The following is a 15,949-nucleotide window of genomic DNA, read 5'->3' as shown; positions in this document are numbered from 1 at the left end:
GGCTGCCCAGAGCATCGCAGAAGCGGTATTGCCAGGAGTAGACGGTAGGGCCCGGGATTTCGGCTCTAGTGTGGCGGAGAAATGTGCTGGTTTTGATGCGTCGGAGGTGGCGTTGTTGTTCTATAGGGAGGTTTTTTGTGCGCAGGGGGATATATAGTGTTAGTTCTAGACGGTGCTGCTGGGTGATTTCGTGGAACGATTACAAGGGGCAGAGCTGCCACTTCTCGCCGAACTCCTGGCTTGGCCGGTCGGTCAACTCTCGGGCACGCTGATGGGCAGCGACGTTGCCAGAAACGGCGGAGCAGCCTGGAGCCCAAATAGTTCTTACAGGATGTAGGGAAGGATGCCGGGGAAGACTTTTTCTGGCAGGTCGTGATATGAAACCGCTGGAGAAGGTTCTACATGCGTGTTGGCTGTTTGTGAGGGTTATTTCTACAGACGTTTATGCAATGGCTAGAAGGATGGCCACTTCTTCCGCCTGTAAAACGTGGCTTGTCCCGAATGATGATGAAGAAATGGTACCGCCTGTGAGAGCGAGTGGTGGCTTAAATCCTGATTAACGTTAAGAACAAGTAGAAGCGGGATAGTGACCTCTCCACTTGAGAACCTCTCACCCTCTTTTTCACTAACGTTTAGAAGCGAACTGGGGAAGACTGTAGTATTTTTCGTGCATTCCTGAGTTTATATGTCATTCCATTTTACGTTCCTAGAAGTTCTTTCAAAAGGAAATTTAAACCTTCATGTTTTTGCCGCTCTGTCAATGACCCACCCACGCTTTTAACAGGCCCGCCTGAGACAACTACTGGCGCTTTCAACCATATTTCCTCGTGAGCGACAATGATATTTCATTCTTCTCCAGGTGAAGGAATATGCTTCACCTTTAAAATTCCGGACTCCACGAAACATACTCTTTAGACATGCCCTAGGTTTTAAAACGATGGACAAATTCTTCTTGACACCCTTCTCGTTAACTTAAAATGAAATTCCTCCGATCATTTCCTCCGCTCCTCGTAGCCACCCAGATTAACAAAAGCAGTCTGGGACGCTCTCATACAGTTTTATATACCAACCTGATATTCCCCTTGCTATTTCCCACCTATAACCACGGTGAAGCGTAGCGTTACGTGTGGGGAGAGCAGATGACATGAACAATGGTTGATGACTAAGCGATTTATTTACAAGATGAGACGATCTATTTACAATCAGCCATAACGGGAAAAAGGAAAAAAATATGTTCCCTGAGGTATGAAAACAACCCAAATAAAAGCGGGAACAATCCTGCACCAGCTAGGCTATAGCAGATTAATGTCGATTAGACAAATAAAAGAACAGGAAGCTGAGGCTCCAAAATCTTCTCGAAGTAAAGACAAGGGGTTGCAAAAAAAATGGAGCGAGCGCTTGCTGCGCCCCGCACACAGCTTATTCCTCGTCATCATCATTGACGGTGGGCCATGGCGTTATATGGATTGCCCAACACGTCCCGTGAAACTAGCTTCTTCCTACCCCTGTGAGAGAGAGAGAGAAATGACCTGTATTGATTCGTCCTGCGAGAAAGGTGCGGGTCAGGCCCATATTTCCTTCATTTTAATAAACGTTTAAAAAGTTCCGTTTGTGTTCACAAGAAGTGCAACTCACGACCGAGTGTGCGCGTTTATTCGATGCGACGTCGAGGTCGTACCGCAAGTTTTTGCCGTCCCGCCCCGCCCTGCCCGTGCTCAAAACAGAAGCAATACAGTGCACTACAAAGGCACTACATTACGGAAGCATTTCACAGCAGAAGCATTACAGTGCACTACAAAAGCACTACATTACAGAGGCATTAGAAAGCAGAAGCATTGCAGTGCACTACAAAAGCACTACATTGCAGAAGCATTACAAAGCAGAAGCATTACAGTGCACTACAAAAGCACTACATTGCAGAAGCATTACAAAGCAGAAGCATTAAAGTGCACTACAAAAGCACTACATTACAGAAGCATCACTAGCAGAAGCCTTACAGCTTACCTTGGAAGCAGTGGAAAAAAGCGAGACGTGAAAGTTCGGTCGGTCTCCGGCCACGGGAATGACGAAAGCCTTTGCTGTTGACCAGCGCTCCTTGCCACGCATGGTGAACTGGTTTGGGCAGAATCCTGTGAACAAAAACAGGAAAGTAAAAAATGCTTGAAAGGTTGAACATTGCCGTATACGTGGCTGCTCTCAACATTCGATATAGTAATTACCGCAACAGAAAAAGAAATAACTTCTGGCTTAATGTCCTGAACCCTCCCCAAGACTTTCAGGAAGAGTTCAGAACGTCGTGGCTGCCTTTTTCAAGCAAAGTTGCAGTTGCTACAATTATTAGAGTTCATATTTAATACCTTTACATATTCTGACGTGTAAAATGATTAAGCATGGGACCGCAACAAGCGGTTCTAAACTAAAACCGAATACAGCGCCTATAGCTGCAAAAAACGTACATACACACAAAACACGAAAGGGCACAAGACTTGCATTCGAGCATTGCCGGAAGGAGCATCAGACGAAGGTTGAGAGATAAACCGTTTATGCACACACCTGTCTGTTCCCCAGCGTTAGAGTCGACGACGTTGTAGCCCAGCTCCTGCCCTGCCCCCAGGAAGGCATCCAGCACGTACGAGTGGTACGGGGCGGAACTCACCGTCAGCTCCCCACCGGTGCCGTGGAAGCCTGCGTAAACGGCACGATTTGAAACCCATGGAGCCCAGGCAATTTTAGGCCTCTCAAGAAACCCGTCCCTTGACCAGCACCAGGGCGGCGACCCGTGCACCCGCAAGGGTCGCCACCACCACCACCCCTGCAGGTGGGTAAAGAGTTTTGCGGGTGGTGAAAGAGTCACCGCAAGGGGTGTGACTCTTGACATCTCCAACAGAAATGCATATTTGGGCAAGTTCACATTTGTAGCCGTTGTAATAGGGCAGATGCGGAGAAAATTGGTACCTTCATAAGAGATAACAAAGAAATAAAATTAATCGTACCGCTATTGGCCAGCAACGCACTTGTGCCTAGTAGTGCAGCGGAATGTCAAGGAATTTCCTGTAAAGCGTTTCATACATATGCGTTCTGTCTTCTGAAGCTGCTTATTTAATGTCCCGAGGGCCTCCATATTTCGATACAAGACCGTTCACACTGTCCCTCGAAACACGTTTGCTGAGCAATGCATTTCCGCGTAGTTGTGAAGCCGACTGTAAAAAAGAATGTGAAGAATTAAATGAAACACACAGCTCCATTTAATTTGGCGCCATAAAGCAATTAACTAAAAAAGCAGAAAGAAACAAAATATGTACAATGAAAATGGCATTCTCTTTTAATGCTACTAATGTAACGTAATGGTGCATCGAATATAGTTATTGCTACACCTGACAGGGCACCTGACAGTAAACAAGCGAACAATGTCCAGACTGAGAAACATGGGAAAACTTTTGCGCCAATTTCTCAATAATCTTTTGTGCGTAGAGCTGTAGAACTTGGCTTCGGCCCTTCGAGACCACCGAATAAAAATACTGGATGGTCATATTAACCACCTTTTTCAAGCATTTCGTATTTCAAGAAATTTGAAAACAGTTGCGGAGAACCTTCGTATACGCACGCAAACAATGCTGGGAGTTTTGTAAGCATATTCATAACATGTTAAATTGTCCAACCAACATACCTATTCGCCTCACGGCTGCAAACCTCCGTGTTCATACAACAGGCCGCATAAACTGGGCCCCCGTGATGACCTTTTATACTCGGGCCCACGATAAAAACGGCAATAGCCCATATAGTGTATCCCTCCGCTCAAGCAACTTAACCGGGTGTCAAAGTGGCGGCACGTTCTGTAAGTAGATGGGGTAATGAGCGACGCCGTCGGATTTCTCTCACGTAGTTTGTCGGCATTGCAATATTTCATAAGAACATTAGGTTAAAAATGGTTAAAATGACTCGTGTCATGTGTAAAATACTCGCAGTAACGCACCTTTCGAGCCGCACGGAGGAACAGGCACCTGCGGTGATGACACGCCGGAACAACTTCCGATGTCGTCTTCACGGATGCTTCTAAGCATCCAAGTAAACCTCAAAGCAACCTCACTGGTCATGAAACTGGACAGTATAGAGTTGGATCGTACTACGAACTAGTGAGAAATAATTGCGGGAGATGCTTAGGTCATTCTGAGATTGTTAAGGCCATGTTTGAGTTGGACCTTCTGTTGACCTGCTGTTGAAATCCATAGGATTGTGGAACCAAACTCGGACCCCTCGTGGCGGCGTATGCTAAGAACGCCTAAAACGTTCTGCGGCTCCGAACCCTCTTCTGGGGCTGCTGCTTCCCTGTCCCAGCGTGCGCTTTGATTTTTTTTTTCCTTGGTGCGCACATCCTAGCGATTTTCTATGCCCTATGTGTTTCATAAAACATGCAGGTCTAACGCTTTTGCCGTTAAAAAGAAATACAGATTTGGATCCCTTCAACTACAGTGAACGCGGAAAACCAGCGAAGTTGTATTCTCGGATAAGTTCTATTGGTCGGTATTGGGTCATGTATGGGGACTTGCGATATTTATCAAACAAAATGACGTTTTTAATTATTTTAATTAAATGACCTTTTTAATTTTTAAATGATTTTTTTAATTATTTTTAAAATACTCCCACATCATTTTATTCGGGACAGTTCAAATAAAAAAAAGAGTCACAGACATTTTCTGTAACAATACATACTCCCTCCGTAGACGTCCTGTATTCACAGCAGGCCACAATTCGGTAACGTCTACAACTTCTCTGTGGCCTGACTAACTTAGTATGGAAGGTAAACGAACCTAGGCAGGCAATCCCAGTATGATGTTTTCGAAGCTATGCAGTAGATTAAACGTTACAGAGAATTTTACGATAGCAGTATAGCGAGCGTGTGCGATTCTCTGTCGACGCGACGCGATACACGCGCGCAATTTCGCTCCTAACCTACCGCCATACAACCTCGCGGTAAACCTTAGTTTTCAAAGTGCTCCAAACAAAGGAAAGTAAGCAAGAGCAGGGTTGTTTCGAGGTTCCGCCTCACCCTTATTGAGCCTATCTCTGAGCGCTTAGTCCCGCAGCGGTGCTTTCAGACGTAAACAGTAGGTTAGGCACGCGAACCAACAATACAGAAACGCATCGAGATTATCATATCAGCGGCAAGGATACTCCCTTGATACGCAAGCACTTATCCGTGGCGCATATTTATGCGCGCAATCCAAATCTCTCTCCAGGGTCGCGTAAGGATTAAAGTTTCCTGGATGCGTGCTTAGACACCGTTAAGGCCGCCGCGGGATAAGGCTGTTGACTTTGAAAAGCGCAAATGAGGTCGACGAGGCCTCGAATAACGGCGGTACTTAAGGGAAAGTGGACGGAGCCGCATATTGTCTTCGGCGAGGGCCGCCTTAGTGTAAAATGAGCGCAGGGGCGTGCGCTGCTCGATGAAAAGAAGTGTTCACGGCTTGCAGTGAATAATTAGGCTGCCTTGACACGTGTCCACAGAGAAAAAGCGCGAGAAGCCAGTGTCTAGGGAGAAAGCCAGTAGCCGTCGCGTGCTCCATCTAAATGCCTCTAACGGTGGACTTCATTGAGCCTGGGCAGTCAAGTTGTCGGCAGCGCTTCCACCATCCCTCACCTTTTCTTAAACTAGGCTGTACTACATACACTATGGCCTATTGCCACACTATTACGACGCCCTTAGCTTCCGGTTAACTGCTACGAACATCGATGGGACCCTCGTCTATACACAGGTAATGCAGCACGAAGCGGTTATACGGCGCGCAATCAATTCCACCCTTGATGCCGACAGTGTTATCTCCAATCATTCTCGCCTCCCCTATTTCTCGGAATTTGTTCCCACCAATTTTAATACAGACGCACCTTTTTCCGTCTCTCCCTCCGAATGGAGCGAAAAATTAAAAACTGGTGCAGCGATTCTTGGCGAGCTTAATATAGATGGTATTCACTGAAATGTTTAGCTGTCAAGTATAACGCTTGGCAACACTGGAAGCGGCCACGGACATGGTGCGGCGTGTGCCACTGTGCCAGCACGCCACAGAAAAAAAAACGCAGGTGTGCGTCGTCTGCTCCGTTCCAACGCGATTCTCAAAGGTGGTGTCAACAAAGACGCTAATCATCACACTGACATTGGAGTCGAGGCATTACTTTGCGTTCAGTGGGGTAGAGTTTGGAACATCCAACACAAATTGTGGGCTTAGCACGGACAAGTACCGCCATCCCGCGGAGCCCGAAGTAACCAGTGACGGCTCACTCACAACGTTGCCTGCACGCGTGCCTCGCCAGTGAATACAGCCTATAAAAAGTTATTGTCCCCTCAGGGGTCATTCATACGCTACGCGCGGTACCCTTCAGCTAGGCAATCGCTCGCGCCGAGCGGTCCCAACATGCGATGCCGTGACCAATTACGCCACTTACCAATTCTTCCGCGTGAGAGCATGACGTATTCTGCGCATAGGGAGGCGAGTGTCCGAGTGAAGCTAGAAACACACATTGACGCCTGGGTTTATGATCCAACGATTGCCTCACAACACTACGCGAGTATACCCGACAACCTTCTGCAGCCCTTCCCGCATTGTGCAAAGGCAAAAGGCTTTCGCACGGCAGGCAGTCAGCCACACACTGGAGCGTATCGACTTAATAAAACGCATCCGCGCAAGCCTCGGTTTTATCTTTTGCAGCACGCCGAGTAGATTTGAAAGGTTAGAACTTTTTTAGTGCCCTTGTGACCGATGCTGGATACTTGTATGTAACGGTCAATGTGTAGAGAGAGAGAGCGAATGCTTTTAATGGTAGAATCGAGGTTAGCCGAGCCATTTCGCTTGGCTTGCTACGCCATGTACAGAAACAAAAACATGAGAGTGTGTGAACTAAATAAATAAATAAATAAATAAAGTGAAGGGCTACGCACAAATTTTCAACCCCATACACAGAGTTTGGCAGTAAAGTTAATCCCAACAATTGGTCCAAGCCAATTCTGCGCAAAAAGAGCAAAAGGGCTTTGGTAGCCCGTACGGCCTGGCGTAGGTGCAACCAAGGGCCCAAAACTTCCCTCAGTTCAAGGCCTGCGTGGGGCGGCATACACAGAGATGTTAGGAGAGTCTCTCTTGGCACTGTGTACTTTGGACAGATGCAGATGATATGTTTTATATCTTCTGTTACAAGGCATGATGAACATTGATTGATTGTATACGGTTTAACGCGCCGACGCAACGCAGGCGATGAGGCGCGCCGTAGTGGAGGGCTCCGGATTAATTTTGACCACCTGGGGATCTTTAACGTGCGCCGAAATCTCGTACACACGGGCGTTTTTGCTTTTCGCCTCCATCAGAAAAGCGGCCGCCGCGGCCGGGAATCGAACCCGCGACCTCGTACTCAGCAGCGCAACGCCTTAGCCACTGAGCCACCGCGGCGGGTGGCATGATGAACAGATTTGCGAAGAGACCTGCTTAACTTAGCAGAGGAAGTGCAGTGTGCATGCCTCGTTCAGATGTCGGCGATGGAATACAGCTTCATCGCGCTTGCTGAGCCTAGGAGGCATCGTTATGCCGCATTTAGGATCAATTAGAAGCAGCCGCATCTGAAGATAACGCTACCTGGCTCCCTGTTATTTTTAACAGTAATTTATAACTTAACAGGCCAACGCCACTGAATATAAAATGCAAGAAGTGCTTCTCACTTCACTCCTGATGCGCTGATACACCACAATAAAAATCAAATTGCGCCTGCTGTTGCTTGTATCCGAATCGTGCAATACATTTTCTTAGTTTACAAAATATACACACAGCCCGACAGGTATTGATGTTACTCTTCACTTAGGCGCGTAATAATTCACCCGAAAGCATCGGTTTTAAGTTTTTTTTTCTTTTTTAAGTGTGGAAACGCCATGTAACCTTAATAGTTAGTGTTGGAGAATAAAAAAGGTGTTTTAAAATCCCCAGTACTAAGCTGTAAACGACGCTGCGAGTAGACCCGGTGTCTCAGGGAAGGAAATGAACTTTACAAATTGCTACCGCGGTGCCTAGTAATGCGCCGTATTATTTTTTCCCACTGGATGACACATGTGAGACAAGGTGTGCTCAATTTCCTCTGCTACGTGATGTGAACTCCCTTGAACGGCTGCTATGTAATACACGATATTGTGGGGCGACTATGACTGCACCGTAAACGTGTTGACGTTAGACGCATTTACAGTGCACCTCTTTATGCCCTACGGGGTACAGTGGCCTACGTAAGGCAGCCCTTCAAGGAAGTTCATCTCGCGTAACAGAAGACACACGTGCAGGCTACAAAAGTAAAGGTGAGCAACTTCACGGTGCTCCCGTGTTATTTATAGCATGGGTCCCCACCATTGGCCACGTAGCTAGCGTTTGTGTTGTCCTCGGACTTCTTGAAGTAGGGAAGAACCTCGTCGTACGACCATCCGGTTGCACCGCCCGCAGCCCAGGTGTCGTAGTCCTTCCGGTTACCCCGGTTGTAGATCATGAAGTTTAGCACGCTGCTTCCGCCTAGGACTTTGCCCTGTGTCCAGACCGGCTTCTGCACAGCGGGTGAGAAAAGCAGAACGATAGTGTGTAACTACTTTAGGTGTGAACGGGATTTTCACCGGTTAACTGCCACAGGGTCACGCTGGACTTAGTGTTTATTCTGGTTGACCTGACATTCCGACCAGGCAGAAGCTCAGCGGCCTCGTTTTATAAAACTAGGTGGTTCCATCCATGAGTCACGCTAATAATTTTTAATATTGAATTTATGTTTCAATGCGCTCTCACAGACAATAAAGCTTTTGTCAAAAAAAGTTTGGTTCCGACCTTCATTAAAACGTTGTACACAAAGGAATCACATATTCTATAACAAATAAATTACGGGACAAGCGTTTTTCTTATGCACACTAAGCCCGAAACTAAGTCCAGTTCAAATAACAGATTCAAACCGGTACGTGTTTTTAATGTGCGGATGCAGTGCCGCATCCACCGCAACGCGTTAGAGCACCAACTGTTCGCAACACGTCCCGGAGCCTTACTCTTATACAACTGGGTACAAAAAATGCCTTCGCTCTTTTTACTCTTTCAAAAACTATGAGCCGCAGATGCTCCTTTTCTCACTGTGGCGCAAACTTGTTCCTTCTCAAAACTCACGCGACGTACCGCAGCACCGCTTTATACTCCCCCCGATTTCAACATCACTTGCTTGCGTGCCACAAACTATCACTCCGAGTGTACCATGTGCAACACCATAGTCCCGACACGAATAGATGTCCAAGCGTGAGACGTACTTGTTCCCTGAGCGCGAACGCGCAGTCCGTCTGCGGCTCGGCCACGAAGCTCCAGTCAATGTCGGTGTGGTGGCTGACCGACGCTAGCATGGGCACGTCTGTCACGCTGTCCTCCACACCTCCTGCCTCCAGGAGCAGCACGCGGTTCTTCGGGTCCTCCGACAGTCGGTTGGCCAGCACCGAACCCGCCGAGCCCCCGCCCACTGTAGGATTAAATCAGTCAATCAATCAACCTATCAACCAAAGAACCAATGAATCAATCTGTCGTCATTCAAGCACGCAAGCAATCAATCAATTTAAGGGCCAATTCAACCGCAAGAATAACACCAGCTCATTATACTCTCCACTGTATGAAGCAATTCGAGTTTCCGAACAGTAATCTTGAGAGCACAGTGGTCTGACATTGAGGGTTAAGTTGTTGCTTGAAGGCTACTTTTCGTAACAGTAGCCGAGAAGGGGGTTAAGGAGGATGCTTTTCTTTTTACATTCTGGCTCTCCGCATCTTATTGCGCTTCTTGCGGAGGAAACGCTCCTGAAAGGGCAGAGCGCAGCGAATGATGGACGGCGGATGCATATCTTTCTCTTTTTTTTTTTTTAACTGAGGGGAAGCGGCACTAAGTTCAAGTAGCTGGTCGGCTGCCCCGCTGCTCCCCTCCGCCAGACTACGGTCAAATGAGAGGTCGGAGATGGTGAGCTAACACGCCCACAGCTTCAGCGCGCAGGTATATGGGGTGCGTATTGGGGTGGGCTCGCACACACATACCATATCGTAGAGAGTGCGTGCTTGGGGCATAATTTACAGGTGGGAGGGTAAGGCCATGGTGCGTTTGGAGCCGGCTTGGCGTGATGTCCTCGACTCGGGTGACGTGTGGGTGTCCGGAGGTTGACATTTTCGGCGTTTGTGGTGGCAATGGGTGATTCGATCGGTATTGTGGAGGGGCAGGAACTCTCCGAGCGTTAGCGTCGAAGAGTCCCCATTTGTACCCCAATTACCCCATTTGTCGAGCTGCCCGGGATGTATGAACCTAGGCAGCGATGTGGGCCGCTTCGTTCCTTTTCATGTGAGTATGTCTGGGGTCCAGACGATGTGAACTTCGGTGAGGCGGTTGGTGCTTGGGAGGATACTTAAGACAGTGGGTGGGATGCATTAGAAGAGGAAATTAGGGTAAGCGGCTCGGTAGGCGATGGTTTTAATTATGTACTCTCTGCTGGTTGTGGCCTATAGTGTGATAGCTTGTTCTTCCGCTGACTCTAAATGTGAAAACAGGAGTTTTCTTCGATGCATAGTTTTCTACAGGTTTTGCAATAAATAATTGTTCCCAGAAGAATAGCTTCCGGTCCACATCGGTAGAGAAAGGTGCTAGAACTTTTACACCCCGTCAAGGCAGGCATTGTGAAGGTATTTCCTATACAACGTGTCTCCAAAAAACCAATTGTGGAATAACTGATTCAAAAATTCAGAAATGTACGTCGACCTTGCGCAGCGATTTTATTTGTCTTGCTTTGAATAATTTTGACCACCTGGAGATCTTGAACGTCCACCGAAATATCGAACACCTTTCGCCTCCGTCAGAAAAAAAGGCCGTCACGGCGGGGAATTGAACCCGCGCCCTCGTTTCTCGCACTCAGCAGCACAACGCCTTAACCACTGAAGCACCGCGGCGGGTGTTAGACGCCTTTTAGCGAAGTTTTTCCAACTTTGGATGCAGTTCCGATGTGAATAAACTTTTTGGTTCTCTCAACTTTGTTTAAGTAGGAATGGTAACTGTTTTCTGCTCCTTGACCAGTAACAGTCAGGGGCTATGGGGAAACGACAACCTGCTTTCGCCGTGTGCAGGAAAATAACGCATTGTTGGCGGAAACGAGAGCGCGTGTAGAGAAAGGAGTGCTCGTCAGCAGCAGAGGTGTGAATATAAGGTAGGGAATATATAGTGAAGAGTAAAAGTATACGTTAGCACTGTCTGTTTTGGGCGGTGGCGCGAAGTAGCGCAATTTTGGCTGGGAGCAAACGTGAGCAGAGAGAAGCGACGCTAGTTGGCGGCGAAAGTGTGAATATGCATCCGACAAAGTATACGTTAGCACAGCCGGTACGGCAGGCGCTGAGGCCTATGGGTAGGCTGGATGGGGGTGATTGAGGCTCAGCATTTAATAGCCGACTGCATTGCATAACATTAGCGCTGTCATCCGGGTCGTGTGCACGGGCGAAATGAAACGCCCAAAGCGGCTGTACGGAGCGTGTCTACCGCGTGGCCAGGTAGGAATGCGCGCTTGCACATGTTGGTTTAGGTTGCTTGGCACATGGGAAAGCGAATGGGCTTCGGAATGACCGGCATGTGCAAGGGTATGCTGGGAGCCAACAGCAAGCGACATCTGTGGCATACTTTGCTGCGAGAAATATCATATATGTTCTCGGGAAACAAAGTCCAAAGAAGGCTGAAAAAAAATTTCACCATCCTCCCGTAGGGGAACCCTGAGTAGTATGCGAAGCAGCCATGGTGTCGAATGAAGTTGCCATTAGTTTTCAGTTCGTCCATTCCGTTGACGTTCCGCTTCGCGTGCTTTCGTTGTGTCAGTAGCTTATTGACGTAGTTTGAATGAGTGAAGGACATAAGGCACGTTCGTAACACATGCTTCCGTCTCGGTTTGAAGCGCAGTGGGAAGAGCGCCAAGTACCTCCCGTTGCGGCCAGAGAGTCGTGGGGTCGAAACCGGGCGCCGCGTAACTATTTCTTTTTATACTTGACTGCGCTGACGTCAGCCCAAATGCTGACTGGGCTGAAGAGACGCGCATGCGCAGTAGAGTGCGGACGGCGGACAACGACAACGAGGAAGCGAGGGACACAGCCCTAAGCATGAGATGCTTCGCATCTCATAAAGCGCTACAAGGAAGTCAGGAAAATGGGATGTAACACCGAACGGAAGTGCGCTAACCAAAAAGCATAAACGCGAGGTCGCGAACCGAGTCACAGCATCCATGGGAATTGATAAGCCTGACGTTGAGGTGGCAGTGAACAATGCTCCACCGTATGACACAACGCACTCGGATTCGGGCGTATTGCATATGATGCTGAGTTACCTCCCGCCCCCCGCGGCAAGAGAGCAGTAGTCCCGTGGCAACGACTCCTCGTCATACAGTGAGTGTGGGATTTAATACCCCGCTATGCACGACGTACCGGCGTTAAAGTGCTGCCTCTTTCTAATATTAGTCACCCTTAAAAAATGCAGATTTTCACAGGAATGAACATCCCTCCACCCGTCATGGGCATCGCGTGTAATACTCCTCCCCTCTATGTGATAAGCAGCTCCAGTACTCTCCCTAATCTTCGCGCAGCTCCACTTATAGGCGAGCTCTGCGCCGTCTTACACACTACTGATTTCCGCACATTTGGTGCCGCGTTCACCATCCCACCTTACATATTCCGCCTCGCCGTCTCTTTTAAAACCCTTTAGATCAACACCCAGCCCTCCTCAAAGTTATGCTCTTTCTATGAAACCGTAAACCTACTGTTGTCCTCCTCCCTTTCAAATGTCATTCACACTGGCATCGACTGGACGCCTGGAGGCTTCTCTGTCAGGTAACCAGGCCACCCGTGGGATTGCGCAAGAAAGTTTATGATCGCACAGCTTCGCTGCGTCCCCCTGGGCACAGCCTTTGACTCGCTAGCTAAACCAATGGTAAAAATTATTCGATATAAAAGAGTCTAGTACTCCAGGCCCTAACTTAACCTCGCAACCCCCTTGCTTCCTTGAAGTCCCTCCGTCTCCTCCTAAGATATGTGCAATTGTTCTTAAACAAGTAGGTACCCGGTGCTCGCTATTATTCTGTAGCATTCCGCAAATGGCACGCGCCCTTCTCGACCCCGGAATGTCTTTGTTGCCTCTCTCCAACTAGCTAACCTCCATGGTCGCGTTTTGTCCTGTCCCAAATTTTCCCGACATCGAAATTTTTCACTGTGCTCTCACAAACCAAGTATACCTATCGATACGCATACTCTAGGCTCCAACACACTCAGCATCATCACTGATGTATCATTAAAAGTGGTTCATAACGAGGGTATAGCTTAACACCACACCTAGCCGTCAACTTCGCCCTCTTCGATTCCTTGGAGTACATCTTCCAAGTCCTGCGACACCATCCTCCGCGCTGCACCAAAACACCACTTTGTACGCAGCAGGCGTGAAGCGGATGCGGCTTCCTACATTTACTTAGGTCGCGTAGACCCGGCCAGAACCAGCGGCCGCCCAGCTGCTGAGTCACGTTCCAACTGTTCTCTGTGGCGCGTGGCCTGGTGACCTGTCCAGGCACCGCTGATGGTGATTCTGGCGCTCATGATGATGATGGCGATGGTGTCGCTACAGGATCCCCTTCGCTACCATGACCGAGGCACGTCCAAGAGAATGAAAATTACAATAATGCGTATAATAACGAACTACGGCCCGTATGTTAGACCCAGCTGTTATATGCGGCGTCAAGCTTACGTTATAAAGTTCCAGCCATTCTTGACGGGGAGACATTTTATGATGCCTTACTTTGAGCGAGAAAGGACACCTTTGCACGGCTGAGTCATACGGCACTGTTCACCTGTGGCCAGAATCATTCCTGGGGGAAACAGATTAAAAGGCTTTTTAACGCATTTATTTTCTCTGCACGCGTTTGTATTCCAATGGGGTGCTCAGGCACGCTGGCAGTGGCTTTAACCCCCTTCAACACGGTCTTCTAAAGGGTAACTCTGTGTAAATGTGTAAATCGCTTAAGGCACCGGGAAAAAAAAATATTGTTCTCCTGCCGAAAAGATGTGTTCGAAGCTCTAAACGAAACAAATTGGCATGGCTTAAACAGGAGTCTACTTATCTGGTAAAAACGCTCAGAACATGGAATTAAATTTAAAACTGCAATCTTTATTATTGACTATTCACTTTAATGTTAGTCGCAAAGCCGTTGGCGGGCATTAAGTTTAAATCTTATCTCGAAAAATTTGGCCAAATACAATAGCACAAAAAAATGGTTCTAAGTGCTTGTAACAAAGACACACTGAATGCAGAAGCCTAAAATGGCAGCAAGACTCTTGAAACCATAGGTGGTTTAGAGTTCCGTGAAAGTACCCCAAAGGTCCTACTTTGTTCGTACAAGGAATTCACGACGAGGCCTTTCAAGAACGTTTTTGACTACATTAGTTGTAATCGGGTTTACGAAAAAAATTTCCTGCAGCACAAACCTGCCGACTGCTGGACGTATACTTTCTACAGTTGGAAAAAAGTATATTTTGGAGGCACCAGCCCCTAACATAGAGCTTAACCTCTTTCTTGACCTCTTTCTGCAGAAATGTTTTTGCCTCGGACCTTGTTGTGAAAACACAAAAATGAAACAACCGTCGTATGGCATACTTACCAATAATATAATCGTACTCCTTGTTCAGACCTTTCAGAGGAGTGTCGAGGTGTTCCGGAGTCTGCTTGGGGTTCATGTAGGCGAACATCATTGTCACCGCCAGCAAGTCCGCTTTGGACACCATGGTTCCTCTTGATACCCAGGAACACACTACTGCAGACAGCCCCGCAACTCGCGGCTTGATTCAATCGGAAGAAGGCTCCGTGTGCACCAGGCAGCGTCCGCGACAGTTTCTGGCACAACCCGGGAGCAGTGGCATTCTTTGATCAGCGGCAACGATATTCATAAACCCTTCTCTCTTTCTTTTTGAAGCGCGCCATGGTAGTTCAAGCGACCGCCATGCCGCCCGGATACAAAGAGGGAAATTGCGATCCTCTCTCGGTGGACACGGCATGGACAAATGAGGGGAGAGGGTTAGCTGGGCCCGCTTTCGTTTTTTGCCTCGAATAAAAGTAGGCCGACAAGACAGCGGCGACAGCGCTGGTGACGGCGTCAGGGTCAAGGAAGACCATGGTTCCTCCGACACGAGACACGCGGTGGCGGCGAAGGACGCCTCTTCTTCCGCCAAGGACGTCACTTCTCAAGCGCTTCTCAGCGGCACGCCACGCCGATGCCTCCGGTCTCACCTTACTGTAAAATCGCTCCAGCCTCGACGCTTGGGCGCGTGAGCATGACCGGAATCACTTAAAGCGGGCGAACTTCCAAGGTGCGCGCCGTATCGCGCGAACAATGCCTGCCTTCAGTGTGCCGTGTACGTGACCGTCGCCGAAAGCGAATCTCTGCCGTTAATCGCATGCGCCGACTTTCCCTTTTCTAGAGGACTCGAGCCGTTTCACTAGCGGTCTTATTCCACGTTGAAAATTGCCGCTCTGACACGTTTAAGTTTTCCTTTTTTTCACTTACGCCGGGCGTACGCGACAGGATCGCTCCGTAACGAAGTAACGGGTTCTCCCGGCAAGGTCTACTGCGCTATGCAAATAAGCTTGCTTTGGACGCTGTTTCTGCTGTTAGCAGAATAATTTAAAGCGCCGCATTGTGCTGTAAAGCCTAGGCGTGCTTCAAATCGTCGACATTACGGGCTTGTCACGGGGGCCCGTTTTATAGTTTCAACTACGTATTTCTGACCGTGATTAAATAGTTAAAAGTGAGCCGCTTACATTAGAAACTGACCTTGTGGGCTTTGAGACACCCGAGAACACGGGAGGGGGAAGCGTTTTAAGTTAAAATCTTGCAATGGCACCGGGAAACGTGGGAGGAATAGCCGTG

General features: G+C 48.3%; 1 protein-coding gene across 1 annotated transcript in view; it reads right to left on the bottom strand.

The window, feature by feature from the left end:
• LOC144146932 (putative GMC-type oxidoreductase Mb1310) overlaps window positions 1-15,572 on the bottom strand; it is a 29,452-nt gene extending 13,880 nt beyond the window's left edge. The window contains exons 1-5 of the mRNA XM_077678892.1: window positions 14,684-15,572; window positions 9,296-9,498; window positions 8,370-8,559; window positions 2,554-2,685; window positions 2,005-2,129 (exon numbers count right to left, since the gene is read on the bottom strand). Coding sequence (XP_077535018.1) covers window positions 2,005-2,129; window positions 2,554-2,685; window positions 8,370-8,559; window positions 9,296-9,498; window positions 14,684-14,807 — 774 coding nt within the window. The 5' untranslated portion in view covers window positions 14,808-15,572. The remainder of the gene's footprint in view (window positions 1-2,004; window positions 2,130-2,553; window positions 2,686-8,369; window positions 8,560-9,295; window positions 9,499-14,683) is intronic.
• Window positions 15,573-15,949: the final 377 nt, after the last annotated feature.

This window comes from Haemaphysalis longicornis, unplaced genomic scaffold (assembly GCF_048455015.1).
Source record: "Haemaphysalis longicornis isolate Haplotype H1 unplaced genomic scaffold, Haemaphysalis longicornis Haplotype H1 scaffold_7, whole genome shotgun sequence".
Taxonomy (NCBI): domain Eukaryota; kingdom Metazoa; phylum Arthropoda; class Arachnida; order Ixodida; family Ixodidae; genus Haemaphysalis; species Haemaphysalis longicornis.
This window is presented reverse-complemented; position numbering and strand designations above follow the sequence as displayed.